Source organism: Nomia melanderi, chromosome 1 (genome assembly GCF_051020985.1).
Source record: "Nomia melanderi isolate GNS246 chromosome 1, iyNomMela1, whole genome shotgun sequence".
Taxonomy (NCBI): Eukaryota; Metazoa; Arthropoda; class Insecta; order Hymenoptera; family Halictidae; genus Nomia; species Nomia melanderi.
Window position 1 is genome coordinate 35,116,238 of NC_134999.1, and position 27,773 is coordinate 35,144,010.

Here is a 27,773-nt window from a genome sequence, read left to right on the forward strand (position 1 = left end):
AAGTTTTCCATTCAAACGCCATCTTATTGCATTTTCTTTGTCGTTCCGTGCGCACGTATTTATATAAAACACTCGAGTCGAAGAGGAGTGGCACAAACAAAAGATCCGTTGGATTATTTTTATATGGCAATCGATAGTTTATTTTCTTCGCTATCTGAAGCTGCAGGGGAAAAACCGGAGAAAAAATTCAACGATATCTACCGCATGCAGGTAAGGACTATGTACAGATACTATTTGAAATATCCATTGAAACTGATTGTGAAAGGAAGCATTTACGAGGCAATGTACATCGCCGTTGAGTTACTTGAATACGCATCGTGTATCCCTTTTATCCGCAACAACCGGCTCGTAAATCTATTTGTTCATCTTGCTTGTAGTTTGTCGCTCTTGTTTTCGGATGTTTCGTACCGTGATGCATGGACTCCTGATTTCTACCTATTATATCGGAGACCTGCGGCGATGTAACTGTCGCGTGACTCGTCTGCCAGTTTTCCTGCTGTTTGTATTCTGCCGTCAGCTTTTTCTCCACCTACGAAACACGGTCCCCTTATCGTTAGAGGATTAAAGGAAGACATCGATGAACGATCGAAAGGTACTCACAGTTTTCGTAGGACGCGCGTTCATGTCGAGTAACGACGACGTTTGGGACTCGCAGCATTCAAAGCTCCGCATGTAAACGACGGTTAAAATCGCCGAGATGAGAATGAACTTCGCGAACATTTTACAAACCGTATACTCGCGTTCCGTTACGAATATCCCGAGATTCTAAAGTTCTCGAGCCTCGAGCCTACCTTTTTATCCGAATCCATACACCGACGTTTACTCGTAAATCTGTCGAATCGCGCGTTATTAATGGCCATTTGTTAATTGTCAAATAGGAATACGAAGTCACGCGACTCGAGTATTGTTGTGTCGCTCGTACGAGTTGGATTTTCGAATTGAGAAAAGATTGACGTGTCCGGCGGGGAATTGCAATCGGGATTGTTGCCGACGAATAAATCTCATTTTCTAATCGTAAACGTTTTCTATTAGAAGATAATATTGGTATAGTACATCGACAATAACTTTGGTACCGCTGCTAATTGTAGATTTACGTATATACACTCGTTAAACACGCGTATCGGATCGTTCCATCTAATTGCACTTCGCTTGCGACAACGGATAAACGGCTCGTATGCAATCGCGCGTGTGTAAGTAAATATACGATCGTTCTCATCTACCGTACAGTAAGCATCCAAAAACTATGCATTACATTTCGCCCGAAAATTTCGGGGCACATATAAATTCTTTACGGTTTGTGCACCTGCGACTGTGCGCAGCGGATTTTGAACGTTACACGAAGGGTGAATCACTTAAAACACTTCCAACTATTCGAAAAACTATATCAGGTTGATCGCTTAAGCGATTCACTCTTACTATATTTCCTCGAACGCACGAACAGTGGCGTTCAACTTTTGTACGATTCTTTTTTTTTTTTTTACAACGATGTCCTCCGTCTAATGGTGAGTCTGTAACGTCTACAGTACTTTAACGGTAACAACCTTTCGCGTATCGATATTTGTATACTTTCTCAACGGAACAATGAAAATTACTAGTAATCGTAAGAACGCGATGCTGACTCGACATCCCGCGAACAGGTTAATGGTTTCGATTAATTCCAAAGTCATTCTGTATTGTCGACAACGCTGCAACGGATGTACACCTTTGTTGGGGAATGATCTACGTTTCTGTTCCATTGCGATTACTCCAAATTTTCAAAACAGTCAATAGTTCGTCAAGAGTTCGACCGCAACGTAACACGATCGCTTAGAATCGTCTGAACTCCGCTATTGTACTATACGTATATGTATGTATTGTCTCGTAAACTTTCACTCTTATTTACGTATGAAAATATGGAACCAAGAAACACGGTCCGCGCGCGCGCGCCTGTAAAATATATTTCAAAGGAGAATGTACAAATTTGTGCGTAACGAAAATATAAACAAGACTCGACTCGCTTTGTTTCGCTTTGAAAAACTAATTCTGCTAAGTAAATGTCGGAAACAAAGATACGCATACAAGGATTCCCTGATACACACACAGGCATTTACACAGACACACATTCATTCTCTCTCTCTTTCTCTCTCCTTGTTACCATTTTGAATCAACGAATATTTAAGCGCCGACAAAGAAAATGATACGTATCTTTATACAGTTTTGCTGCATCCCATGCATTACTAGCGAACAAACTCCTCGTTATTTAAAATCGGAAGTTTATCGCTTTTCTGGTTGACACGCAAAGTCGCGCCCCATTTCGCGCCCCTTCCGGCTTCCGATGTCGCCATGAGAATCGAATACGAATTCGGGCTGCCAGATTCTTTGCTATAGTGGATTCCATACAAAAAGTAAATCAGCATTCCTGAAATACAAACAACAGGGTAACGTCCATCTCTTCGTCGCCTAAAAAACTCATCGATATCACACAATTAACCCTTTGCACTCGAGAATATTTTTCTCAACAAATATTCATTATTTTCTGATGAAATATCAATGATATGTTTTACAACTAACATAAAGAAATACCTTGCATAAATTAAGTAACTACTATTTTATTTCGATGTTCCATGTGCTGATGCATTATATAAAAATTTAATATTGAATTCTAAATTTTATCATTTCCATGGGTCAAATCAAATGGCGACTGAAAGGCGCCTCTCGAGTGCAAAGGGTTAAAAAGCGTATCGGCTCACCGACGGTCATCCACACGAGAAATCGTAGCCAAGTTAGAAGAGACAAGTGGAACATTAATCCCACGTTGAAGAGAATACTTAGCGCAGGCACGAGGGGTACCAGGGGCACTCGGAATTTGCCAGTGGGATGATTTTGTTGATGCGCACCGATAATGAGCAAACCTACGATGTTCCCGATTAATCGAAGAACGGATTTCAGTGGTAACGTAAAATACTTACTTTCGATTAACAGGAGAACGACATTCGCCACGATAAAATAGTCCGCGATACTCCACGCGGTGGTGCGCGTTTGAGAGATCAGTATTATGAACGCGCATAGAACGACGCATCCGATCGTGTAGATCATCACGCAACCGTCCACCGCGTTGCCAGGCTTGCAGTTGCCCAAAATGTTGGCTAGCCAAGCGTATTGCGGCTTCAACACGCCCGCGCTGTCGCTCGAGTTCAACAACTGCGAAAATATGGAACATGGCACTGCGACTCATCGAACGGAGCTAGAATGAGTTTCCATGTGTCTCGACTTGCCTCGGATTCAGCGGATGTAACGCTGTTGCAGTCGCTGTTGGAGTCAGCGCTTTCGGTAGGCGGGGACGTCACGCTGCTCGGAGTGCCCGCGTTCGAGGGAGGTGGTGTCTTCTTCTCCGGCCGGTATCTCAATATAATTACACTAGCTGAAACGATAGTGTAGGCCAAGAAGGTACCGATCGACATGAATTCGACCAGATGCTCGAGATCGAACAGCAGAGCGATTAAGGCACTGACGGAACCGCTGATGGCCAGATTCAGAACCGGGACCTGCGTGCGTTCGCTTACGTGGCCGAGGAAGCCGAAGAGCAGACCGTCGTTCGCCATCGCGTACATCGTTCGCGGCAGAGAGAACAGAGATCCGAAAAGAGTTGTTGTCATTCCGCACAGAGCTCCGACGCTGTACAACGCGTAGAATCAGCTCATTGAATACACTCGACCAGAATATCTTCGAAACAACCCTTTCGCTACTACAGATGACTGTCGTCGACTACAAAAATGGAGCCAAAGCCCTTTGCACTCAATATTTTTCATTACATTCATTATTTTCTGACGAAATATTAATATTATTTGGAACTTACGTAAACATCTTGCATACATTATGGGGCAGAGTTGCTTTATTTCTGTTTCATGTGTTAATACCTTATTCAACATTTTATATTGAACTTTTCATTTTATCATTTTGCTGCGTTCAGTCAAACTGAGTCGCCTCTCGAGTGCAAAGGGTTAAGACAATATAAACAGAAATATCATGGAAAAGTCATAAACACATTGCTATGGATACAGTTTGCTTTTAAAAGCGCTGTCACTGTTTTTGAGACAAAATGGCCCCGAATTCTGAAGACTGCGCTTTCCACCTTTAGCGTTTCGTTCTATGAGAGGAACTCCGTCATAGCGAAAGGGTTGGCAAATCTACTCTACCCACCTTATCACGTATTTCGCCCATGGGATTCCTCTCGACGAGAAAGCTTCCGGAAGTGCCGCCGTCGGATTAATGTTCCAATACGGCACGACTAAAGTCAGAGCAGCCCCAACCATCACGTACCCGATCGTAACGATCGCCATGGAGTACATGGTCGCTCGCGGTATGCTGTAGCCGGGGTCGCGTGCCTCTTCGCCGGAAGTTGCAATCGAATCGAAGCCCACGAAAGCATAGAAACACGTGGCCGCTCCTGGATCGATTACACGTTCGATGAAACCATGAACAATTTCTACACAATTATCCATAAACATTCACACGAAAAAATACCTGCTAGCACTCCACCAAAACCGAACGGTAAAAATCCTCCGTTCTCGGTGCTCCAGTTCGAAACGTTCGCATACGTGATGCCCAAACCGATCACCAATGCCATTACACCGAGGTTGACGATAGTCAGCAAAGAGTTCACCGTCGCGGAGCACTTGACGCCCAAGGCGAGCAGCATAGCGTACGCCAGGCACAAACCACCGGCCAGAAAATCAGGGAAATTCCCTAGCGGCTCACCCATGGTGTAGCCGTGCATCACGTGTCGAGTGTAATTGCTGATTGATCCTCCTACCAAGGAGTCGACGTATCCGCTCCAAGCCCTAGCCACGGATGCCGCGCCTGTTCGACGACAGATTTCCATGAGATCAACCATAAGAATAATCGAGCTGCGAATAATATAACTTCACCGATCATATGCTCCAATATGATGTTCCATCCGATGACGAAAGCCCAAAATTCACCGACGGATATGTAAGTGTACACGTAAGCGCTTCCAGCTTTCGGAACTCGCGCTCCGAATTCCGCGTAGCATAGCGCCGCTAATAGGGAAGCTATACCAGCGAATAGAAAACTTAAAATTACACCCGGCCCGGCCGTGTCGTGGGCTACTGCTCCTGTCAACACGTAAATGCCAGCGCCTACCATATGACCCACGCCTGAAAAGTAAAGTAACTCAAGTTTACCGTTCAGATCGATGCACACGCATAATACGCGAGTGTATTATAATTAGCGCCCTTCCGGTTGAGAAGTACGTTATCGTGGATGACCGTGATATCGTGGTGTTACGATTATTATGCTACCGCGAGAAATATGCGTACAACTTACCGAGCAACGTGATGTCGAACGTGGAAAGGCATCTTTTCATTGGTGTCTCGAGTAAATCACCTTCGAGCTTTTTAGTGCGGTTCATTTTGGTGCACAGACCGGACATGACGTGTCCAAGGATCATCCGGCGAACCGATGGCATTTTGTCTCTCGTATTCTAGAATGTATCTCTGTCAGAGTCCTGTTCAAGTTGATAACAGCCTTGACAATATTAGCTTTTCTAAGTGTTTCACGGGCACAGCTGTTTCTGCCTCTTCAAAATGTTGTGATTACTTTGATAAGAAACACGCGATGGACTCAAGGGAGCAAGAGTGAATGTTTAATGGATATCTGTTACGTTTCGAACGGTTCGATTGTTCCTCCTCCTTCCTGGTACTTACAGAAACGTTTTCGATCCAGGGGTGTTCGAGAAAGTCGATTCGTTGTGATGAAATGTCAACCGCAATGTATGAGATCACGTCGGACGCTGAAATCTACGAAGTCGCACGACGTTTCCGCTAACACGCAAACTCGAATATTCGATCGATTCAGCGGCGATAGAACTATTTATGTAACTCAAACAGTATGAATGAAGAAGATTTTGTCGTCGGAACTTTTGCAGCATCAAATACGCTTTCAGAATGTAGCCTACGTTTTTCCTCGATCAACAGTACTTAGTTAACATTTCAAATATTTAGCTTTTGAGTACGAACCTTTCGAGCTTCAATATAGTGTACAGAAGTTGGACAAATTTCGAATTGGAAAGTTGCCTTATTTGCGACTGTTCAGTTTTGATCTGAGTCACCCTTGATTTTCAATGGATTAATTTTATATATCGGAAATTAGAGAATTACTGTTTTGTATTCCTAGGTCGGTAAGTTTGGTTCCAACGACGAGAACTCAGGAGATCCTTTGATCTTCTCTTGAGTAAGCTTACATTATTATTCTCATAAACTTAAGGTCTGTACAAGCGTTACATGTTAAGAGAATATTTGTCTAGGTTCATAATGGTCTCTACCCTCGTACCATTTCAGTGTAATACAGTATCTTATCGATAATTTAAGATCCGAGGCTTGTTAGTACGAATCAAATTAGCTATATACTCCATTTCTGCTACGAGTGATTATCGTAACTTAGTAACGAGTGTGCGCAGCGTGTATATTTCAACGGAAATAGTATTCATAGAATATAATATCACAGACGAAGTATGATAAACATTGCAAACTTAAACTCGATGTCATATCTTGAATTGTTGACTGTGTAAAAAATCAGGAACTCAGCTTTTCTCTCTACACCTAGAGAACGCTGCATAGAAAAACTACAAGCAAAATAATCGAAGTTGATTAAGTAATAATAAAAAGTAGAAAGCATTTTACAGTAAGATATTCGCCCAAAGAAGCCAGCTAAAAGTTTACTTTAAAAATTTTAGCTAAACTGAAAAATTGTTTTCTGAGATAGTTAAATTTGAAGAAATCTGTCCTACAAATCCGTTTATTTTTGGAGCACCCAAAAAGTGAGCTATCCTGAAAATTAGGCATTTTTCTACTCGTTCAACTTTTGAAATTTCTCGCAATATTTTCCATATATGGAAAAGTTGTACGAATGTTTCTTCGATAATTTTTAAAAATCCCACTTCCTTAATTAGAATTAGTGGCGCCACATAGAGCGATATCGCTGAAACTTCTAGCCAAAAGGTAGCGGGCTGTTGTCATTAGGTGGCGCCAAATCAACTGTCTCTGTCCTTCTTACTCCTATATATTTAGTAAATTGTAATTGATATGAATTTCGGTGAATATTAAATTCAGTTTCTTTTACATGAAAATTTCAAAGAAGGTTAAATGAAAAATAATAGAATCTAAATGACAATGATTAATGCGTACGAATGAAAATATCTGGTTTTCTCTTCGAACTTCGAGTAGAATTTTAATGATCGATATTATCGTTTTTTCGCATTAAAGTTCAGTTAATTGCGTGAGTGCAATGTCTCGTCTGCGGTATTTGTATCACGGCGTAAGGATCGTAAGTCTGTCGCTGTGCCCTTCTATTCGGAATTATTCCGCGAGAAGGCGGCACTGTTTTAGTTGTTGCAGAATGAATTTTACCGTTCGATATTTGAGATGTGTGCAGTTACCTTTTGAAGTGAATTCTTAAGCGATATTGTGCAAGGTATACATTTCTGATGTGACATTCTGAAAATATTGAGGAAATTCGAAACAGTGATTCTGTGGGATAAATACGTGCTTCGACGCTGTAGAGCTAGTGCGCTAAGAAAGTTACTAACCTCTCTTCTTCAATTGGAACAATAACAATACATCTTTTGTCAATGAAAATTGTTTTTTAACGCTCTTAAAATAATACCATATAAATTCCTATACGACTGTTATGTTGCGCATTTTATAATTGCCACTGTGATCTGAATAATAAAAGTTCATACTTTGATTAGGTCTTTTTTGCATTCGCTCCAGTTTTTCATTGTTGTGTACTGTGATAATAATGTATTAATATTGCTTAAAAGTGATGTACTAGAAAACAATTTGAAATATACGCTTCTAATAAATATTCGTGTTATGGAGCTATAGAGTAACGTTAAAGCAAAGAAATAAATATAGCAATATTTTAGCAGATAATAATAGAAACATGAGTTATCATCGTGGAGGAGGTAATAAGCCTAGGGGTTTTGGGTTTGCCGGCTTTCAAATGTCTGGTACAAAGAGAAGTGGTTCTAATATACCACCTCCACCTCCTAACTCAACGTTAAGCAAGCAAGGTTATCATACCATGAATTCTATCACCGAAAATGCCTTATCTGCTTGTTGGGGCATGCCAAAGAAACGTAGTAAGACAGAAGAAGAGTAAGTATAATGCATCTATATTACATTATTAACTATATCACGTCTCTGGTAATGAAGAAATAAGAAAACATAAATAATTTTCAGATACTTTGAGGATGACGACGATCCTCCAACATCATCCTTGGAATATATCCCAGCACCTGGGTCTCCTACCTACGATTTGATGAAAAAGTCAGCTCCCAAGGAAGACAGTGATAGCGAGGAGGATCCACTGGACGCTTTTATGGCTGGTATAGACGCTGAAGTAAAAAGAAACAATTTCGAGGCTCAACTCGCGGAAGACGAGCGTAAGGAAGACAAATCCAAGGGATTCAGAGCAGATATAGATGGAGAGGATGACGAGGAGAGCTATTATAGGTAAGATATATTAGTTATGTTTCGTTGCTGAAAGGAAATGAACGCATCAGATCCGAGAAACATGAGGTTGTTGTATAAAAAGATACATGGAGGAGAATCCGACTGCCGGTTTGCAACAAGAGGAATCCGATCAGGAGATCGAGTACGACGAAGATGGAAATCCGATTGCGCCACCGAAAAAGAAAGAGATCGATCCACTGCCACCCATCGATCACAGCGAGATACACTATGAACCGTTCGAGAAAAACTTTTATAATGTTCACGAGGAGATTGCTAGTTTAAACAAGCAACAAATCGATGACCTAAGAAAGACTTTAGGAATCAAAGTATCTGGTCCTTCTCCTTCTAACCCGGTTACTAGTTTTGGACATTTTGGTTTCGACGATGCATTAATAAAGTCCATCAGAAAAAATGAATACACTCAACCCACCCCTATTCAAGCTCAAGCTGTCCCTGCCGCGTTGAGTGGTAGGGATATAATAGGTATAGCAAAGACCGGTAGCGGTAAAACGGCAGCATTTATTTGGCCCATGTTGGTTCATATTATGGATCAACGGGAACTAAAGGCTGGCGACGGACCCATTGGCCTGATTCTGGCCCCAACGAGAGAGTTATCGCAACAGGTACTTCACGCTTGTCATCCAACCTGTGAGTATCACGGAAATTCTGTTCAACCGTTCGTTGCTACCCGTAGATTTATCAAGAAGCGAGAAAGTTTGGGAAAGTATATAATATTCAAGTGTGCTGTTGCTATGGCGGTGGTAGCAAATGGGAACAGAGTAAGGCGTTGGAAGGGGGTGCAGAAATAGTAGTGGCCACGCCGGGCAGAATGATAGACTTAGTTAAAATGAAGGCGACCAATTTAACTAGAGTAACGTTCTTGGTGCTGGACGAAGCCGACAGGATGTTCGATATGGGTTTCGGTAAGAATCGTTGCTAGAAACGGGACGAAATCGTTGCGATTCACAACACGCATCGTCTCTGTACTCGTTACACATTCCCTTAACCCTTTGCCTTATGATTTATTTCGTAACTATGATGGATACAGTTATGACGTCGTTAATAATTGATTAGGAAATGAAAACTTTATGCTTATACGTCTACGTTTGCTCCAAAGGTTAACCATTGATAAGAGAAGTAATATTGAATTTATATTCAGAAACAATAAATGACAGTTAGATTTCTGAAATTCTATTTAAAATATTCACGAGTCTGACACGAGATTGTAGGTCAAGGGGTTAATGAAAGGAAACGTAATTCCCTATTGATAAAAGAATCACCTTGTTACCGCTCTGATTACCGTTCCAGAACCGCAAGTGCGTTCTATATGCAACCACGTTAGGCCTGACAGGCAAACGTTGTTGTTCAGCGCAACATTTAAAAAGAGAGTAGAAAAGCTCGCGAGGGACGTTCTAACAGATCCGGTCAGAATAGTTCAAGGGGACGTCGGCGAAGCGAACGCTGACGTCACGCAACACGTGATATTCTTCAGCAACAATCCTGTCGGCAAATGGACTTGGTTGTTGCAGAATTTGGTCGAGTTTTTGAGCGCCGGTAGTCTATTGATCTTCGTGACGAAAAAGGTCTGAACAGTCGTGGATCAAAATGATTTTTAAACGTTCTGTAATCTCTCTACCGACAGGCACGTGACTTTTTCAAACGTGTCCCGAATTACGTTTTTACAGTTAAACGCCGAAGAACTCGCGAACAATCTTAAATTAAAAGAATTCGACGTTTTACTGTTACACGGTGACATGGATCAAATCGAGAGGAATAAAGTGATCACCGCTTTCAAGAAGAAAGATGTCAGTACCTTAGTCGCCACTGACGTCGCCGGTAATTATATCGTTGCGTTCTTTCATTTCTGGTCGCGCGTCGACGCATTCTAAAGATTTTGTTACTCGTAGCCCGTGGTCTGGACATTCCACATATCAAAACCGTTGTAAATTACGATGTGGCGCGGGACATAGACACTCACACACACAGGATAGGTAGAACAGGACGAGCCGGTGAAAAGGGTACGGCCTACACCCTCGTGACGGAGAAAGACAAAGAATTCGCCGGACACTTGGTTCGAAACTTGGAAGGCGCGAATCAAGAAGTACCAAAAAGTTTAATGGACTTGGCGATGCAAAGCGCTTGGTTCCGGAAATCTAGGTTCAAAGGCGGAAAAGGGAAAAGTTTGAATGTCGGAGGGGCCGGACTTGGCTTCAGGGGCAGACCAGACGTATCGTCAACTTCGGTATTCCTCATCTGTTCCTTCGTTCTTGTCGATGACGGGATATTTTTCAGTTCATTTCCATTTCAGAGTGGCGGCACTTCATCTCAAGGTTCGAAAGATATAAGCGAAGTAGTGAAAAAATTAGAAAGGCACGGACCTGGCAGCGACCGTTTGTCCGCGATGAAAGCTGCCTTTCGCAGTCAGTATAATTCTCAGGTGAGTTCCACCAGCGAAACGAGCCGCTTCGCGATAAATCGTCGGGTATGAAATATAGTATTTTCCCTTTGATCTTAGTTCAGGGCATCGTCGGATCACACGTGGGAACAAACTATCACGCCTCCTTCTGTAATAATGCCCCCGCCGCCACCCGTACCGCCGAAACCAAATACGGAGCAACCGCGGAATCAGGAGAACCAAACTTCGCACGCGGCGGGAGAGAGGAGAAGAGTGAGAAAAAGTCGATGGGAATAATCGGACGTCCGCGCACCTACGATTATTTTGTGTATACTGCTATACTGCGATAATATGCTAAGAATCGACGATGCCGAATTGTTTTATATTATAATAAAATTTAATTTTACCAATCCCCGCGTCGCCTTCGCATCGTTGCCACGGTACTCGTACCTCGATTCGATAAATCCAAGTCGAAACAGCACGTAATACTCAACCATATAAGAGTCTTTATTGAGATATCTTCGATACAAAAGTTGATAGTCGTTTGCATGCTTAAACAGAAGGGAAAGATCGATTTTAATCGGATTCTACATTCTACGAAACAATTATACGAGTTCCAATAGATGGAGCAATAGAATTAGTAAAGGCAAAGTTGTATCGTAAGAAGATAATCTCGCGAGTGAGCAATTCTCTTGAATGCAAGCCTCATCGCCTTTTCTTCTTTCTCGTAGATCGATTACAATGAATTTCTTCTTTCAACGAAGGCCGCTACTCGTTTATTCTGCAACGAACTCGCTACAGCCGCGTTTACGCAACAGACACGCGTTCGTTTAACCTGCGACTTCCTTCGAATCGGATCACATTGTAATCATTCTTATAAAGACATCATGGCTCTGTTAGTTGTCCATGTCGGTATTCCTCGCAATTATATCATTCCCTTCAAGTGCAATCGTTTTTGTACTATTTTCATTGTTATTCGCCATCCTAGGCACCAGGAAACTCGAGACTCGGGGGTTTCTATCATTTTCTTTGAATGTAGCTCAATGGAGACAAGACACGTCTTTTCTTGGACAACTAATGGCCAGGTTCCTCTTTCTCTTGGAATCTATTAGTCTACTGGTCGACGGATTACCTAGGTGTTAGCAGACGCTACGCGGCTCAAGAGAAGCGGACTTCCGAAGTTTATTGCTTACGGAAATTAAAGACTACAACGTTCGGTTTCTGAACCATCGTCAACGTTCCAGCGACGCGTGCTCGTGGATTATATTTTCGTTAGCTCTCAGTCGAGGATTCTCACTGAAACGACGTTCGTTCATTCAAGGACAGCGCGAAGAGTCGATTATGTATCTTGTTCTCGGGTCCTCTGAGGTATTCACGACGAAGATTCGTTTGATGCGGACATTCCCTTCCGCGGCTCGAGTCACCGCGACCGGAGAAGTTCGAAGTCTAGATTCAGTCTTCGCGCAAGGGATTCCACCCTTACGGGCTGACGCATCGAGGCATGGCAGGACTGCTCTTTCGTCTAGTCTTTTCGTTCACTTGAGATCCGTTTGACTGACCGATAGTCTTCTTATTCGCGTCGCTGTTCCTGCTGAATTTCTCCATCGCCCTGCTGTAAGACCCTGTGCAAACTCTGCCCCACAGTCTTTTGTCTTCCACGGACTGCTTGCTCTTCCCCTCGCTCAGAGTTCTTTGCGAATCGCCTTTCTTCCGAAACTTCCCGGCGGGATCTTCCTTCTCCGAAAAGATATTCGACGCTGGCGCTCCTTGCACGTCTTCCCAGGAGACGTTCACCTCCGATCGTATGCTGCCAGGTGTCGGACAGCTGCTATCGCTCGACATGGAGGAAGATCTAACGATAGAGGGTGGCACTTCCAGCTTCATCTTATTCTCTTCCTTGCGACACAAGCTCGCCGGCGGTTCGCTCCGAGCGCGAAAAGCATTCCCACCGTGGAAGTCTTGGCCATCTTGGGGCAAATTGTCGTTCAAGATGATCTTGGCGATGGATGTTCTTTTCCTCAGATTCTCCAGGTTCTCCTTCGGTGTATTTTGGAAGCTGTCCACCCTCTGCAGAATATCCTTTAGGTTTACGTTCGCGCATTCCGCGTTGTACGTTGGTCTTGCTCGGTCTTTCGGCGCTTTTCTATTGTTCTTCCCGTTCGACATCACGGAGGACGTTTTCTTGGTCGCTTCCTGAGACACGCTCTTACCACCGTGGCAGGTTATATCTGAATAAATGTAATTGGGTAGTCTGTCCTTCTGACAAACCGTGGTACTCACACCTTCCAACTTCTCCGTTGTCTCCGGCATGTTCATTTTCGCGCCTTTCACGCATCGCTTGTACTTCTCGTCGATTCTGGTGTCGACGTTGTCTCGGACGTCCATGTTCTCCGTGAAGATGGAGTCGCCGTTGATCTCGATGGACAGCATCGACCATTGGTCCCGAGTCGACTCAACGTTCTTCTTGTCCTTTCTCTCCGTCGTGATTCGAACGCCGGTTTTGTTTTCGTTGCTGCTCACTGTGTCGGAAGCGATCGCGTTCGTCTCGTTCTTCGTCTTCTCTGGAGCCTGGTTATTTTCGTTCTCCTCTTCGTCGTCGTCATCTTCGTCGTCGTGGTCGCCATCTAAATCGTCCTCGTCGTCGTCGTCGTCGTCGTCTTCGTTGCCCGAGTCGCGGTCGAAGCTCTTCAGTACGCCTTCGTTCTTCTCGTCCTTCTTCCTCAGCTCCTCCCAGTTCTTCCTGGGCTTGTAACTCGTCTTTCGCCGAACGATTTTCGTCTCGGTGATATCGATGTCCGGTATGAAGAGTCGCAGAGCCTTCGTCCCGGTGGGGAAGGTCACCTCGTTGATCCTCTTCTCGGTCATGATCGCTTCCAAGCTCGTCTTCGAAGCAACTTCCTGATGTTTGTTGAACGCGGACACGAGCTGCGCCACCGTGTACTTCGGCTCCTCGTTCTCGGACTCCGTCGACCGGTCCTCTTTGTCGTCCGAGGTGGTGGAGTTGTTGGAGCGACTCGACGCGTCGGAATGGTGACGTTGACAGGGACGCCTGCCGTCGTGCAGGTTCGACTCCGTTTTACCGATGATCGGATGCTCGTCCGAACCCTCGGTCAACGTGTCCGATTCGATGGACTTTAACGAGTCCAAATTCTCTTCCGACTCGAAACCTCGCTCTCCCGATTCGTTCGAGTGATTCCTGATGTTCCCTACAGTCGAAGAGGTCAATCCATCATTGATAGCTTCGCCATTTTTCGCGACAGCTCTCGGAACCGGTGCGCTTAGGTCTGTTGCACTCTTGTTATCGTTGTTATCGTGTATTCTGGGCTCCGTTGCACCCGTATCACGGTTACCCAAGCTTGGAATATCGCTTACGTCGCAAGTGGTCGCTATCGACGCGTCCGACGCGTCCGACGTGTTCGAGGAGTTCGATGTGTCGATCTCAACGCCGAGACGCTTGAAGATCGGTAGCATATCCTCGGTCTTGGCGCGTTGGTAGCTCTTCCTTCTTCGTCTGAGACACTCCAGGCTTCTGTATATGTCCAAAACCCCCTGGGACTTGGACAACGATCTCAGCCCGTAAAGCTTCTCGCGGGAATGGCTGCTCACCGGGTTTATTATCATTCGAGTTTGCAGCGAGTTCGAGGCTGCCGAGGGGCTTCCGTTGAGCAAACACGCCTGGGACTGGATTCGATTCAGGCTTCGTATTCTAGACAGAAGTCCTCGGTTCGGGCCGTGATCCAGATTGGCCTGCGAGCGGCTTTGAGCGCGGCTCAGCAAACCTTGCGTCTGCTCTTTATTCAACAGGCAGCTTTGGCTGGCGCAGCTCAAATTGGTCCTGGAGGAGTTCAGGCTGGCCCGAGACTCCGCCGGACTCGGGAAACCTTCGCTACCCTCGAGACTAGATCTGCTTCCGGTTAGACGGTGACTCAGGCACATCTCGCTCTGGCTTAGCAGGCAGTCCTGCAAGCTTTGATCGCGATGATGATTCGATTCGCTCGACAGATTCGCTTGGCTGCTCGCCTGCTCGCTCAAAAGCGCCGCCCTCCGGAGATTCTCCCGGCTGACAACGCGCTCCAGCAGGATCTCCCTTGATTTCGACAGGTATCTTCTGAGATGCGGCGACGCTTGCATCGGCGCGGCGCGCAACCAGTCGTGACGCAGGCATTGTTTCGCTGTCATTCGTGCACTGGAACGATCGTAGAACCGGATTGTAGGGGCGGACATAGTGATTTCAAAATATTCGATCGTACCTTGGGTCTAGCACCAAAAGCTTCGCGACGAAATCTTTCGCCTGCGTCGAAATGTCCCCGAACAGCTCCTCTGGGAAGTCCACCTCGCCCAGCGATATGTTTTGGAAGGTCTCTTGGTCGGTTTCACCGCCGAAAGGTGAGAATCCCGTGAGGAGGACGTAGGTCGTCACGCCCAAGGACCTGAAACAATCCCATCGTTTTCGACGACGACCAATACACGCGTCGCGATCGATTCGTGCGCTCTTGTACGTACCACATGTCCGCGGCCAACGTGATCGGCTCGTAATGAAGAATCTCCGGCGCTGAAATTGAAAAACAACTGTAGTTCGCTTGTCGTACGCGCAAATCGTGGAAACATCATATTCCGTCGCGCGTTATTCGGTCGAGCAAACTCTGTCTAGCCGGTGACATCATCTACCATGTCATTTTTATTCACAAACGAAAATTGGTCGTCCGGTGGGCGTCGATAATCGAAAGAAAGTCATCCAACGGACGACTCCGAGCGACGATGGATCGGCGAAGAGACAGCTGTTATAGTTGTTACAAAATGATTTATAATCCAGCGAGAAAAATTGAACGCGAGGCGAGCTACACCTCGCAGGCACCTAAGCCTCCGAGATACGATCGTAAGAAACGTTCGTTTCGAAAAACGTCGCGTTCGATTAACATATTTCACGATACGATCTCCCTACGTCGGCCCTGTTACTCGAGGAATCGATAACGATCACGGAGAATAATGTCGCCGATCAATTATGTCGTTAACCGTGCAGCAAACCAATCGTTCCTCGCGGAATAAAACACTTCGTGTCGAAATCTCTGCTCTCCTAAGCAAGACACATTCTTTCTACCGAGTAATCTACGAACAAAGGAATCGCGATGTCGTTCGTAGGAACGATGGCCCGATTTCCGTTCCGACGGACCCGAAATTACGCGAGAAATTCAGATCGGCTACGATAATGTCTACCGAGCTATGTACAACACAGTCCCCGTTGTCCATTGTTCCGACACGGAAACGCAAACGTCGAGCAGCCCGCATGAAAAGCGACGAGATTTAAAACGTCATTGGCAATTAGCTGTCGTGTGTCCGCGCGTTCCGTGGGCTCCCGCGTCCATACTTGTTCCGAGTAGGTTTATTAAAGCTGCCGCGGCTACCGGCAGCTTCGACAACTGCATCGTGCAATGAGGCTAACGCGTCAATTAATATCCATTATATTCGCGGACTCGCTCCGAAGCGGAGATCGTCAATTAGCGAGGCGAGATATCGATCGGTGGCGATTAAGCGGCAGCCGAGGGAGCAAAGTGCCGACACACCTGTTTACGTCTTCGTGCGAGCCGCGCTCACGGCGCAGAGTAATGCGCGCGATACATCATCCCGATACCGGTGATGCGGCTGTAATTTATATTTTTCAAGCGAGCGGAAATTCGGCCCCGCGGATCTCTACCTTCCACCGAAAGCCGAACGGCACTGGCGCGTTCGCCGGGCACGGCGAGAGCCGATCGTTTGTCGGACATGTGTTTCGCTCGGTCTTTTCCTGTCGCGTGTTCGCGATTAACGCGTCGACCCCGAGAATTTTTCGCGTTTTGCATAGTACCGACTATTCCTTTGTAACAAAGGCAAGTTGGAGCCAGTTACTAACGGGTTTGTATTATAGTACTTAACCCTTCGCGGATTTTTTAGCATCGAGAACCTTTAGGAAGTTAACCCTTTGCGCTCGAAAGTTTCTCAATGGAAATATTCAACATTTTCTGAGATATAGGTCATATCGTTTGAAACTAATTTAACGATAATTCATAGACAAGTTAAGCAACAGAGGTGTTTCATTTAAATATTTCACGTAGCAATGCAAACTTTAATTTGAAATATTAAATATTCAACTTCATAGTTTTGTTGTATCGAATCACGTGGTGACTGAGTCACCTCTCGAGTGCGAAGGGTTAAATTGTAAAAATACCTAAATGCCGGAAAAAGAGGAAACTAATTACATCTCTTATTTGAACGAACTGTTTATTCACAACTTCGTATTCTAAATATCAAAGCTTGTCCAAGTGACGACATTCATCCTCAACGGGTTAAGTTACATGATTGTTTCGTTAGTTGTCTAGTCAGATCTTTTGGTTCGACGTCGTTTTTCTTATAATTGGTTTCAACAACTTGGCTAAGATATGAGACGAGTCGCCTTGTTTACCATGGATTTGCATCCCTCGCTCATTAGGGGCAAGAGGTGTTCCATGCTTGACTTTAACAGAGGGAGCGCAAGAATATCACGAGACGAGTCGACTCGGTTATTTAACGCTAGAACTACCAGATCCAACCGATCCAATCCTGGTTTCTTCCTTTTATTATTGATGACTTTCGGAGAAGGGGATGTTGATTCAGCGATACGTAAACTCAGTCGTATAATAGGAATCTCAATAGACTCACTGTCGGTGTCTCTACAGGAAAGTTTGACAAAGTCGAGTCGACCGTCCGGTAGTTTCAGCGCGAAGCTGAACGGTAGAAAATGAGAGGAAAAAGTCTGCTTACCCACGTAGTCCGGCGTCCCGAGAATCTCGCGTACCTCCGTTCCCTCCAAGACCACCCTCGAGATCTCGAAGTCGCAGAGTTTCACCTCGCACTCGGGGAAGCTGCCCATCATCACTAAATTTTGCGGCTGAAAGGTAAAAAGCGCGAACGATCAGTCCCCGCGGTCCACGAGGCACGGCGAACAGCTCGCCTCCCGGCGGCAATTAGTAACCCATTAATTGAGTCGTTAATCCAGCTTGGCGAAGGCTCGGTTTTTTCCTTCGTTTAATTGAATTTCGATCGTAAATAAGGCATAAACGATCGAAACCCGAGACGACGGGACACGCGGCGCGCTCTTACCTTCGGCAATCAACGAAAACTGGGGTCGTTAAGAATTTTTATGCGGCCGTTCAACGTCGAACCGATTTCAATTATAAACGAGATCGCGCGTCGCACGACGACGCTCGTCGGACGTTGCCGGTTTTTATTAACTCGCCCGACGTCTTCTGCGTTTCGATGCTCGCCCGCGATACCAGCACGAGACAATCTCTCGTCCTGCCGCTCATTTACTTCCCGCGTCTCCTTTGTTGCACATCCGTGACCGATTTTACGCGTAAAGCGAAACGGCCGCGGAGGAAACGCGGCCCGCGCGCTTCGAGAGAAACGCCGCGGCGCGGCCATTTACATAAACCCGGCAGATGTTGTTACGATAAATTCAAACGCGAACGCAGAACGGAATAGAATAGAATATTAAGTTTCTCGGTGAGTTCACTCGCGATCGAGGTTGCGATCTTTGCTGCGCAGCTATTGCCTGCATGGATGGGACTCTTTTCCGGATAGAGGACGCGACGGGAAACGCATATTCGATGTGTCCGACGGTGGCCGATTGATCTATAAATCGGTAACAGAATCGATATAACTTGGAAACTTACTTCGTTTCGGTAAAACATAAGATAAACTATCAGTCGTATGTATTACACTATAATAAATTAAATTATATACAAATTCGGCGCTAACACTAGAACTACCGATCACTTAAACTGACTTTTACAAATTTCTTTATAAAAACCATAAGCGTGCTTTTACTAAGATTTCAATTGAGGTGTATTTCAGTTTATTAGACTTCGTTCCGTGAATAATCTTTCGAAGTGTACTTTCTTAGTAATTGTAAAAGAAATCAGAAATGAGTCATTTCTACCTGGTAGTTCTAGTGTCAAAACAATTCTCTTTTCCTATTTCTGCCATTTTGCCCGAGAACTGGCCATTGCGTCGGCTCCTCTAGCAAGGCGGATCGAGCCGCGTTTCTGGTTCCCGCGGCGGTCCACGAATTTCATCCTCGAAATTCCACCGGTGGAGCAATCGAGTGGACACGCGCGCGTTACATAAGCGATACGGGTCGGGGGAGGAGAAGAAGCGACAGTGCATTCGCTTCGGTAGAATCTTCCTGGCTCGAGCGTCGAGAGGTCCTTGGAGATCGGCGCGTGGGCGAATCTGAATATTCAAAGTTTCTCTCGCTCGGTAGTCCCGTCACGCCGCGCGACGCCACGCGGCTGATAAATAATGACAAAAGACGTAAAAATAATCCTCGGGCAGCGAGGTGCGCAATTCCTCGCGGACGAGCCATTAAATCAAGCGCGCGACCAAAGAGGAACGCGAGCCGAGGCGAGTGGAAGACGAGGACGGTTCCCGTTCGTCGGCCGAAATCCGCGGCGAATAACAGCGAAGCCTCTCGTTTGTTATTTCGTACGGGGAAGCGATACACGATCGAAACTAAACGACTCGGAAGGATGTCATCGAATCCCACACGCGACTCGGCCCGCCGGCCAAACAACGGCGTGGGCCGACGAACATCGTGTAACGTGGCGGGAAGCCGCGTCCTCCTCGAGCCGTTTACACCGCGAGAAACCAAGAATTCGACAGTTCCGAAAGCGGTTTTTGCGAAACCGTTTACGGACTCCATCGGGCAGCGTTAGAAAAGGAGCGGATCGGCGCCGATCGTCGACGATTGCCCTTTCGAGCGTGGTCGAAACGAGCCGAGGCGTTTACATTCGATTTCCCCTCCTCCTCCTCCTCTCGGCGCTGCCGCCGCTGCTGCTGTTGCTGCTCCTCCGCTACTTCTGTTCGAGTAAATGTCGGCCGGGACAGCCAGAGGTGCTCCAGTTACGGCGAACAGGTTAGCTGCTCCACGGAGACGCGGACAGAGCTAATGATTCATCGAGCGCAAACTACCGAGTAGACCAGAATGCGATTGCTTGTTTGCGCGAGAGACGTGGGAGCAGCTGCGAACGCGTTTTATTATATCTCTCGCCGCGTTCTCCGTCGGAACCGATCGTTGCGCGATCGTCGCGAGCCTCGCGACGCTACCGAACCGATCGGACCGATCGTTTCACGCTGTTTCGGTGCGAAACTCTCGGGCGACTCGCGACCGATGCTCCCCGTTCGCTTCGCGCGATTCCCTCCTAGTTCTTTCGCGGGAGTTTCGCGAGTTATCAGCAGCTGCTCCAGTTATGGCGGACAGGCGTGCACGTATGTAGGTACCGAGCGAGATAGGGACCAGGTGTGATTCACCGACGAAGTCAGGGCGTGGTCGTTCCACCGCGACGAGCGTGGGGTCTTATCGCGCTCCGTTTTTCTTCCACCCCGGACGCGAGTCCCGAGCTCGGCCGTTTCACTGCGATCCCGTCGGGAATCGACCGGAAGTTCCGGAAAGCCCGGAAGCGGCTTCGTTTGCCACGTCCGCTGAACGTTGTCTGCATTGCCGATAATTTGCCTCTCAAATGTAAAAGTGTTTTCATGGATATCTCCAAAACCAAAGAGAAAGGCGTATGGTTAAGTAAACATTGCTGTGGCATGATTCTTTTCTTATTTGCTAATTATCGATGCGACTAGAGAGTTTTAAAAAAGGCAACGTCGGAAATATTGAACACTAAGATGATCAGGTGCTTCAGAAACGAGTTTGATAGGGGTTATTATTCTGTTTGGCATCACTTGAAAGCAGAGTCTAATTTTTAATGAGAACACCAAAGACGACACTAAATTCTTCTGAACAAGCCTTAACACGTTAAATCGAATTATTATAGTTCACTGAATTAAACGATGATTGTTTGAAAACACTTCTATATTCTAAACAGTGCTACCCAATGCGACATTCAGTTAGACGAACGTGCGATGACGATAATGCGATTCAATCGAATGATTCAATATTCGATTTACTCCATTCCACGTGTTTCGCCCCATGAAATCGCACGGCAACGTGTTAAGCTTACGATTTCACTCGGAAAATCTTTTCCACCGCGTTTGGGAGGCAAATGCCCCACGGCGCGTCGCGCGCCGCGCGCCGTCCCCTCCTCTCCCTTGGAAACGCGCCCCGCTATATCCAAATACGGCGGTCGAGTGTTTATGGAGCGCAGGAATAATGTAGGTATATCGTGAACGCGGCGCGCAGCGATTCCTCCGGCCAGGGTTGCACGATTCACGATCGCGAGAATCGTTTCCGCGGCGAATCCGCCGCGCGATATTCCCCGGAAAGATCGGTCCTCGCGTTGTCCCCGCAAGGTTGAGGGAACCGGAGGATAAGTGTACTTCCCGGGGAAAGACGTCCGCTCGGCGGCGTTCGATTTATAACGTTTCGCCGACGACAAATTCGCGGGGCCCAATGAAAGCGAATCGACGCGAGGAAGATACGTCGGGCGCGGATTTACGATCGGGCGGGTTTAAGGTTCCGTTCGAACGATTCTTAATCGGCGAGCGCGACGTTTCTCCTTTTTTACCGGTCGTAAGTTCCGAGGAAGGTGACGGCCGAACATGTTCGCGGAGTTTATTTCGGTATTTACGCTCGTACGGGCAGTTCCGAAGCGCGAAGGTACGCCGGAGGAAGCGATCGAACTCGGAACAGTCGACTAAATAAATAACCGTCGCCGGGGAAAAATCGGCACGCGCTGCGAAACGCCTCGGCGAAGGATGTTGTTGTCTCGTGCGAACGGGTCGTCGGCCTTTCGCCGATTTCACGCGAACATCGCAGGGGAACGGTCATTTTATTCGTGAACAGGAATCGGATGAGTTCTCGGATTCGACGCTTGCGGAGGAAATCGTTCGCTGGAGTTCATCTCGTCGCTGAAACGTCGCTCTTAGATCGAGCGCGGCGATCACTTTTGAGCGTTGAATGTTTAATTGAAATTTATGTAACGGCGACGAGAGCGTTTCCGTTACGCGCGTATTCGTAACGGAACGCGTCGCGTCTGATCTCGGCTCGGCTGGAACGTCGTTCGTGTCTTCGCGATTGGTGAACGGTGCTCGTGTATCGAGAGGACGCGATAAATTACGCGAGAACAAGATAGAATCGGACTGCGTCGCGGCCGGGCGTCGTAAGTTCGCTTCAAATCGAGCTCGAGGAGCACCGCCGAGTTTTTTCGACGCGTGTCGCGTCTCGCCGGTTAATGCTCGGAGGTACTCGGAGGACCGATCGAACGAGCACGAGCGCGCGTATCTTTCCTTTGTCCAACTTTTACAAACGTGAAAGGCAATACCGATTTGTTTACGAACGGGGAACGGGGTAATCATGGGAATTCGATCAGCCGAGAATGGCCAGTATTATTATTAACACTGAAACTACCGAGCAGTTCAATTGACTTTTGAAAATTTCGCTATAGAAACTCCAAGAGTGCATCTTTTTAGACTTTAATTGATTTGCAATTCAATTTGCGTAGTGCTAAATGAATTTCTTTAATAATTTCTCAGAGAAACATTTGTTACCTTTCTGATGATTGCAAAAAGAAGACATCAGGCATGGGTCATTTGACCCATGGGTAGTTTTAGTGTTAAAGCAACAGCTTTACTCGGTGGATGATAAGAGCATTTAGAAAAATTCGAAAGCTCAATGGACTCTTTGAAAAGCAGAGCTTATTGAGAACGCTCTCACGATGCGGGCAGCTGGTACGTCATTAAACATTCCTCTTTCAGTTTCATAGTTAATAAAACAGCAAGATAACTCGAACTCGATAAGCATATGGATGCGAAAAGTGTTACAATCCTCAGATTATCGTTCCTTATTAAGTGACTATTGCTTGCAGTTGCAACTTTATTTTTACAAACTATGTTATTTAAACGAATTTCAAACTATTCGTTGTATCAATATATAAACCATTGAGGTTGTATATATTTCCATTTGATTACAGTTGTTGCTTAATTAGGCGACCGCCTAAAAAGAATAACTACGACCTCCTCCATTGTCTTCAATTGAACTCATTCAATTAATTTGGTTAGAAACTTTTCGTAAAAACAAGAACCGTATTTGATGAATTGCAAATAATCCCACTTCAATACTTGCTAAATAACAACAGAAAAGATAAACAGAATAAAAGGCAACACGTTGCTAAGTGAAAAGTGAGTGATCTCCCCATTCGATTGGCTAAGTGTTAACTGATCGCTAGTATCCCATTCTCTCCTATCGATCGCGGACCACTTCGACGATCCAAACGATCGGAATTGACACTGTTATCTCGATAGTCCTGGACCAACGAACGTGATTCGTTGGTGTCGACCTGTTCGATCGGTTCAACGCGCGGCGAGCTTCTCGAGCTTCACGCGGAAAAAGGAGCTGCTTCGTCAGCGCGTCTATTTATTTTTAGACTCGATCGTTCTCCGGGTATTCGGTGTTCGGCAGAAACTCGTCGATTTCTAGGATTCGCTTACATGGAAGGTCGCGTTAATTAGCCGCCGCGCAACGCGAATGGTATCGGTCTAGCTCGAGTCTTTCGGTCCGACTCGCCCGGACTCGCGCGACGTTGATTGTGCTCGAACCGTTGCGCGACGCTTCGCACGTCCGACTCTTTCTCGCTAAACGCGCTTCGATTTGGCTCGCGCGATCGAAACGAAGCGAAATCGTCGGAACTATCCGGTGACGCGACGCCGTCGGGCCGACTCGGTTCCGGGATCCGGATATACGAGAAACGCGGCAAGTTCGCTTCGACCTTTTATGGGTCGAACTTACCTTGATGTCCAAATGGGCAATATTTCTCTCGTGGAGGTAGGCGAGTCCTTCTACTAGCTGTCTGACAAAGTGCACCACGTCACCTTCGAGGGGCACCAAATCGCCGTCGATGAGCGTCTGCAGATCGCCTCCGGGTGCGCTGAAAATTCCAATTCCGAGATTTCGTTATCGTCCGAGGCGCGCCCGCCGGCCGATGACCGCGAGTACTCACTACTCCATCACAAGGATGATCTCCTTGGGCGTCTCGAAGACGTCGTGCAGCCGGACGACCCGCGGCGATTGCGAGCAGAGGGACAACAGTGCGATCTCGTGCCTCAATTCGGCGCTGCAGTCCGCGTTGAATCTGCTCCTCGACGAGTACTTGGCCGCGTAGAGGATGCCGGTCGATCTCGACCTGCACCGGTACACTTTCGCCCATTGCCCGCTGCGAAAGCAAACGTTCCGATTCGGTTAGTCCGGGGCCCGAGCGGTCGCTTCCGCGAGTTAATTGGCCGAGGCGAAGGTGCCGAATGACCGTTCGCCGCCGGCCATTGCCACGCCGCGCCGAGCCGCGGACGCATAAAAGACGAAAGCGACCACGAAAATTCGCTGGCCGCCAGCATGATTTTTACGATCGTCGCGATCTCGGAGGATTCCGAGCGTCTCTTCGGCAAGGTCGACGCCGCGGCGCCTCCGAAGGCTGAGCCCGCGACGCGTGTTGCCCGACGCTCGCGAAGCGACCGTTTTTACGCGCCTCTGCCTCGGCCAGTATCTTCCACGTACCTACGTACGTGCGCACGCCGGACTTTATTACGCAAACGTCCCACGCGAGCGGCTCTCTTCTTCGCCGTTACAAACGCTGCGCGCCGGCCACCTTCTCGAAACGTCCCAAACCAGACCGCGAAGGGAAACCGGTGAACATGCCGATCGACCGACGATAAACGCGTTCCATAACCGTTAGAGATGTTCGTCGATGGAACGATTCGAGGGCCGTAAAAGATCCACGATCGCTTCTGTTCCCCGCGTATGAGAAAGTAATTGTCGATCGCGATCGTCGAACAGTTAGGTATACTTCCACCGATCGTCAGCGTCGCACGGGTGGAACGTGTCGTACGCGGCGGCGGACCCGCAACGATTACGGTGCTCGTTATTATCGGTGATCGAAAGCTGGGTAATTGTAAGAATATTGGATCGGTAATCGAGCAATCGAGCGAGCAATCGAGCGGCAATCGAGCGAGCAAAGTGGGCTGGATCGGAAAAATATGGGTGACCTTTTGATAGAACTTTTCAATCGCAGGAAGATTACACTGAGATTCATTAAAAAATGATTTTGTAATGATAATCGTTGACATATTCTGGAAGGTAAAGAATTTTGATAATTTTCGTTAGTTTATTAAACGTCGTTGTTCCAATAGATGACTACTGCGAAGGTGATTTGAGTCAGGAAATTACACTGAACGTTTTCAGACAAAAATGAAATAAGAATATTATATACAGTTGTCACGGCATCATGTAGAAGAGGAATTTCTTTCGTAGAAATTGGTACTCTTAAAACGTCCAATTTTTCATGTTTATTACACCTATAATGCGTACTGAATTATATGAATTCTCTCGATTCCAAGGTTCACGGACGTTTAAGAAGAGAAAAACATTCCACATAGTTGACGTTTCGGCAAAATGTCGCGTACCGTGCCGATCCGGCGCACTGTACGCCGCCGTTACCGCGGAGACCGAGGCGTCGAAAGCACAGCCTCAGATCCGACCGCGGGATAATTTATGAAAATTTATTGCCGTCGTTCCTGGCCATTTTGATCGACCCCCCTTCCTCTACCGCCCCCGCGACATCGAGCAATTAACCGTCGACGCGGACTCGTCGTTCGCCGGATTAACATTCGTCGGATCGGGTCCAGCGCCGCGGGTCTCGCACGGTTCCCTCGCGCGTCGCGTCGCGTCGGTGCCGCTTTTGGTCCGTAAACACGCTTTGGCTAACGAGCGGCCGAGCAAAAAGAACCGCAGAAAATTGCAAATTCGAGGCGAAACCGAAACCGAGATATACCGGGAGGCAGGCGGATCCGAGTTTCAGCGCAGCGCCTTTGTAGCCGACCGACGAGTAAATCCGCTTCATTAAGGATGCAAACGCGCGGAGGAGCAATCGCGGCTGATATCGAGCACCGAACGAGTTGCCGCGCGTTGACGCTCGGTTATCCTACGGTCGTCGAAGCTTCCATTAACGCGCGCGATAACCGAACGCACCGAAGTCTCACCGGCGAAACTTTCTTTCGTCCCCTCTTCTCTCTCGAACTGAGACCGATAGACCGAGGCTACAAGCGAATCGCGTCCCGTGAAATTGCACGGCTAATTCGTCGATTCGCGCTCGATACCGAGAGCATCGCGTCGGCTTCGCGGACTTACTTGGCGAACGGCTTCGGGTCGATCTCGTAGTGCTCCGAGATGGGACTCGTTTTCACCACCCTGGCGAGCTGCGCCTCTTGCACGAGCACCAGGCCCTCCTTCACGTGTTTCTCGCTCCACTGCACTCTGCACCGTCCCCTGCATCTATCCTCGTTCCCGGTCCTGTCGGCCGCGCGCTTCGCCTTCGCGTTCACGCATTTGCCCGACGACGCTTGCAAGCTCCGCCGTTGAGGACGGGGCGAAGTCTTCCTCGCGGACATGGTCGGCGTCTGGCGATTCGGCTGATAGATCATGGCTATCCGGATATCTCGTAGCTGCGATCGACAAATGTTCGCCCAGCGCTAGAGGAATCTGTACGCGTTACGCCGATCTCCCAAGGATCAGGCTCGTCGCGTTCCCGGCCGATCCTGGCGAACGACGATCGACGATACGGCCAGCTACCGGCTCGAGATTCCACAGGTCCTCGAGATCCTCGAGGGGACGAACGGCGCCGAGAGCACCGACTCGGACACGCGGCTCGTCAGAAGTTCATCGGACAGATGCTCGCACCGCTGCTCGGCTGTGTCGAGTTCGGTTCGGTCCGTTCGGTCGAAAATGCGGTCGAAAGTGCGGTCGGAAGTGCGGTCGGGAGTGCGGCCGACGATGTTCGCATCTCGAGGCGGTCGCCGCTCTTGCGAGAGATCCGCGAGCCCGACGGTCGAGTGCCGCGACTGAAACTGGCCACGAGTCGCCGAGAGACCACACGCTTCGGCTCCGTTTCAGCTCGCGCTCCTCTTTTCTTTCTTGCGGCGGCGGAGTCGCTGGACCATAGACTACCGTTCCTCTCGTTTCCTCTTTCCCTCGGACCGTGCACCTTGCTCGCTCGGCCCCGGCCTCTCGCCTCTCCCGGGCGGGCAGCATCGCGGTCCTCTCCTCTTCTCGGGTCCCACTCCTTCGCCCCTCGAGCGGGCACGAGGCGAGCACGGTCGTCGTTGTTGCCGCCGCCGTAGCTGCTTTCAGCGGTGTTTACGGCGCTGGTGGTGGTGCACGCTGCGCGCCGGTACGTCGGTACACCTCTGACGTAGGTGGTATGCAGCCGGGGCACGAGAACGCGCCACGATCGCCGCATAGATGCACGGCCGCCACCGCCCCGCTGGATTATGCATGTATGCGCTTTCGGGGAGGGAGAAGTATTCCGCCGATCCGAGACGATTCCTTCCTAGGTCCTGTTCTCGCGCGGCTACACCGGCCGCGTCGAACGCGTCGCTTCGCTTTCTCGTTTACGATCGCGCGTTGTTTCCCTCTACCGTTAGACTCGTAGGAAATTCGCGAGGATACCGCGATATCGCGGTTCTTCGGGTATTTATACTCTTCGAGTATTTCGCCGATCGTCCGGGATCTCGCGTCGCGGTAGTAAAACCTGATACGAGCGTTAATATGTTAATGGGCGCGTGGGGTTTTACCTTCGAGATCTCCGTGCCCGCGATTATATCGCTTCTTGGAAACGAGTTTGAAGTGTCAATCTCGATTCGAGCGACGCACGAGCCAACATCGGCCGGTGTCTCGAGCGATCGAGGTTCGGTCGATCGGTTCGAGCCCGAACGGACGCGGCGGACTCGGTTCCCGCTGCTCTCGAGATAAGCGCGCGAGCGGAGAATAAAGAATCCGCGCTCGCTGGTCGCCGCTATTACGGGTCGACCGCAAAAACGACAAGGATGCTCGGTCGTGCGTCGAAAGGATACACAAAGGTCTT

General features: G+C 47.8%; 3 protein-coding genes across 8 annotated transcripts; 1 reads left to right on the forward strand and 2 right to left on the reverse strand.

Moving 5' to 3' along the window:
• Positions 1 to 13: 13 nt before the first annotated feature.
• On the reverse strand, positions 14 to 6,371 carry LOC116426886 (cationic amino acid transporter 4). 4 transcript variants are annotated; one of them, XM_031976513.2, is made up of 10 exons: positions 6,159 to 6,371; positions 5,326 to 5,506; positions 4,908 to 5,156; positions 4,504 to 4,839; positions 4,180 to 4,426; positions 3,255 to 3,654; positions 2,949 to 3,180; positions 2,730 to 2,891; positions 601 to 2,398; positions 14 to 529 (listed from the first exon to the last, which is right to left on the reverse strand). In XM_031976513.2, exons 2-9 carry the CDS (start codon positions 5,465 to 5,467, stop codon positions 2,217 to 2,219), a joined length of 1,950 nt encoding a protein of 649 aa, XP_031832373.1. In that variant the 5' UTR covers positions 5,468 to 5,506; positions 6,159 to 6,371; the 3' UTR covers positions 14 to 529; positions 601 to 2,216. The 4 variants fall into 4 exon arrangements, with proteins under 4 accessions (XP_031832373.1, XP_076221404.1, XP_031832372.1 ...); XM_076365289.1 differs by lacking the exon at positions 6,159 to 6,371 and adding an exon at positions 5,706 to 6,057; XM_031976512.2 differs by lacking the exon at positions 6,159 to 6,371 and adding an exon at positions 5,706 to 6,056 and having other exon boundaries at positions 5,326 to 5,578.
• Positions 6,372 to 7,090: 719 nt separating this feature from the next.
• Positions 7,091 to 11,319, forward strand: LOC116426885 (ATP-dependent RNA helicase DDX42). 2 transcript variants are annotated; one of them, XM_031976509.2, is made up of 10 exons: positions 7,091 to 7,470; positions 7,925 to 8,156; positions 8,241 to 8,513; positions 8,596 to 9,136; positions 9,208 to 9,436; positions 9,822 to 10,096; positions 10,199 to 10,349; positions 10,421 to 10,755; positions 10,822 to 10,950; positions 11,029 to 11,319. In XM_031976509.2, the coding sequence occupies exons 2-10, from the start codon at positions 7,942 to 7,944 to the stop codon at positions 11,203 to 11,205; spliced, it is 2,325 nt and encodes a 774-aa protein (XP_031832369.1). In that variant the 5' UTR covers positions 7,091 to 7,470; positions 7,925 to 7,941; the 3' UTR covers positions 11,206 to 11,319. The 2 variants fall into 2 exon arrangements, with proteins under 2 accessions (XP_031832369.1, XP_031832370.1); XM_031976510.2 differs by having other exon boundaries at positions 7,928 to 8,156.
• Positions 11,320 to 12,128: 809 nt separating this feature from the next.
• LOC116426894 (uncharacterized) lies at positions 12,129 to 27,008 on the reverse strand. 2 transcript variants are annotated; one of them, XM_031976526.2, is made up of 7 exons: positions 26,042 to 27,008; positions 23,862 to 24,074; positions 23,651 to 23,789; positions 17,683 to 17,809; positions 15,412 to 15,460; positions 15,159 to 15,338; positions 12,129 to 15,094 (listed from the first exon to the last, which is right to left on the reverse strand). In XM_031976526.2, the coding sequence occupies exons 1-7, from the start codon at positions 26,332 to 26,334 to the stop codon at positions 12,388 to 12,390; spliced, it is 3,708 nt and encodes a 1,235-aa protein (XP_031832386.2). In that variant the 5' UTR covers positions 26,335 to 27,008; the 3' UTR covers positions 12,129 to 12,387. The 2 variants fall into 2 exon arrangements, with proteins under 2 accessions (XP_031832386.2, XP_031832387.2); XM_031976527.2 differs by lacking the exons at positions 23,651 to 23,789; positions 23,862 to 24,074; positions 26,042 to 27,008 and adding an exon at positions 18,022 to 18,257.
• Positions 27,009 to 27,773: the final 765 nt, after the last annotated feature.

Bases quoted from the DNA above. Each gene is read 5' to 3' on its own strand.
- LOC116426886 (XM_031976513.2), bottom strand. From the start codon at position 5,467: ATGCCATCGGTTCGCCGGATGATCCTTGGACACGTCATGTCCGGTCTG. The intron at 5,157-5,325 runs GTAAGTTGTACG...TTTACTTTTCAG, and splicing joins GTTCGACATCACGTTGCTCG to GCGTGGGTCATATGGTAGGC. The intron at 3,181-3,254 runs GCAAGTCGAGAC...ATATTTTCGCAG, and splicing joins TTACATCCGCTGAATCCGAG to TTGTTGAACTCGAGCGACAG.
- LOC116426885 (XM_031976509.2), top strand. From the start codon at position 7,942: ATGAGTTATCATCGTGGAGGAGGTAATAAGCCTAGGGGTTTTGGGTTT. The intron at 8,514-8,595 runs GTAAGATATATT...TTGTATAAAAAG, and splicing joins GACGAGGAGAGCTATTATAG to ATACATGGAGGAGAATCCGA. The intron at 9,137-9,207 runs GTACTTCACGCT...TGCTACCCGTAG, and splicing joins CGAGAGAGTTATCGCAACAG to ATTTATCAAGAAGCGAGAAA.
- LOC116426894 (XM_031976526.2), bottom strand. From the start codon at position 26,334: ATGATCTATCAGCCGAATCGCCAGACGCCGACCATGTCCGCGAGGAAG. The intron at 15,461-17,682 runs GTAAGCAGACTT...TTTCAATTTCAG, and splicing joins CGGGACGCCGGACTACGTGG to CGCCGGAGATTCTTCATTAC. The intron at 15,095-15,158 runs GTACGATCGAAT...CGATCGTTCCAG, and splicing joins CTTTTGGTGCTAGACCCAAG to TGCACGAATGACAGCGAAAC.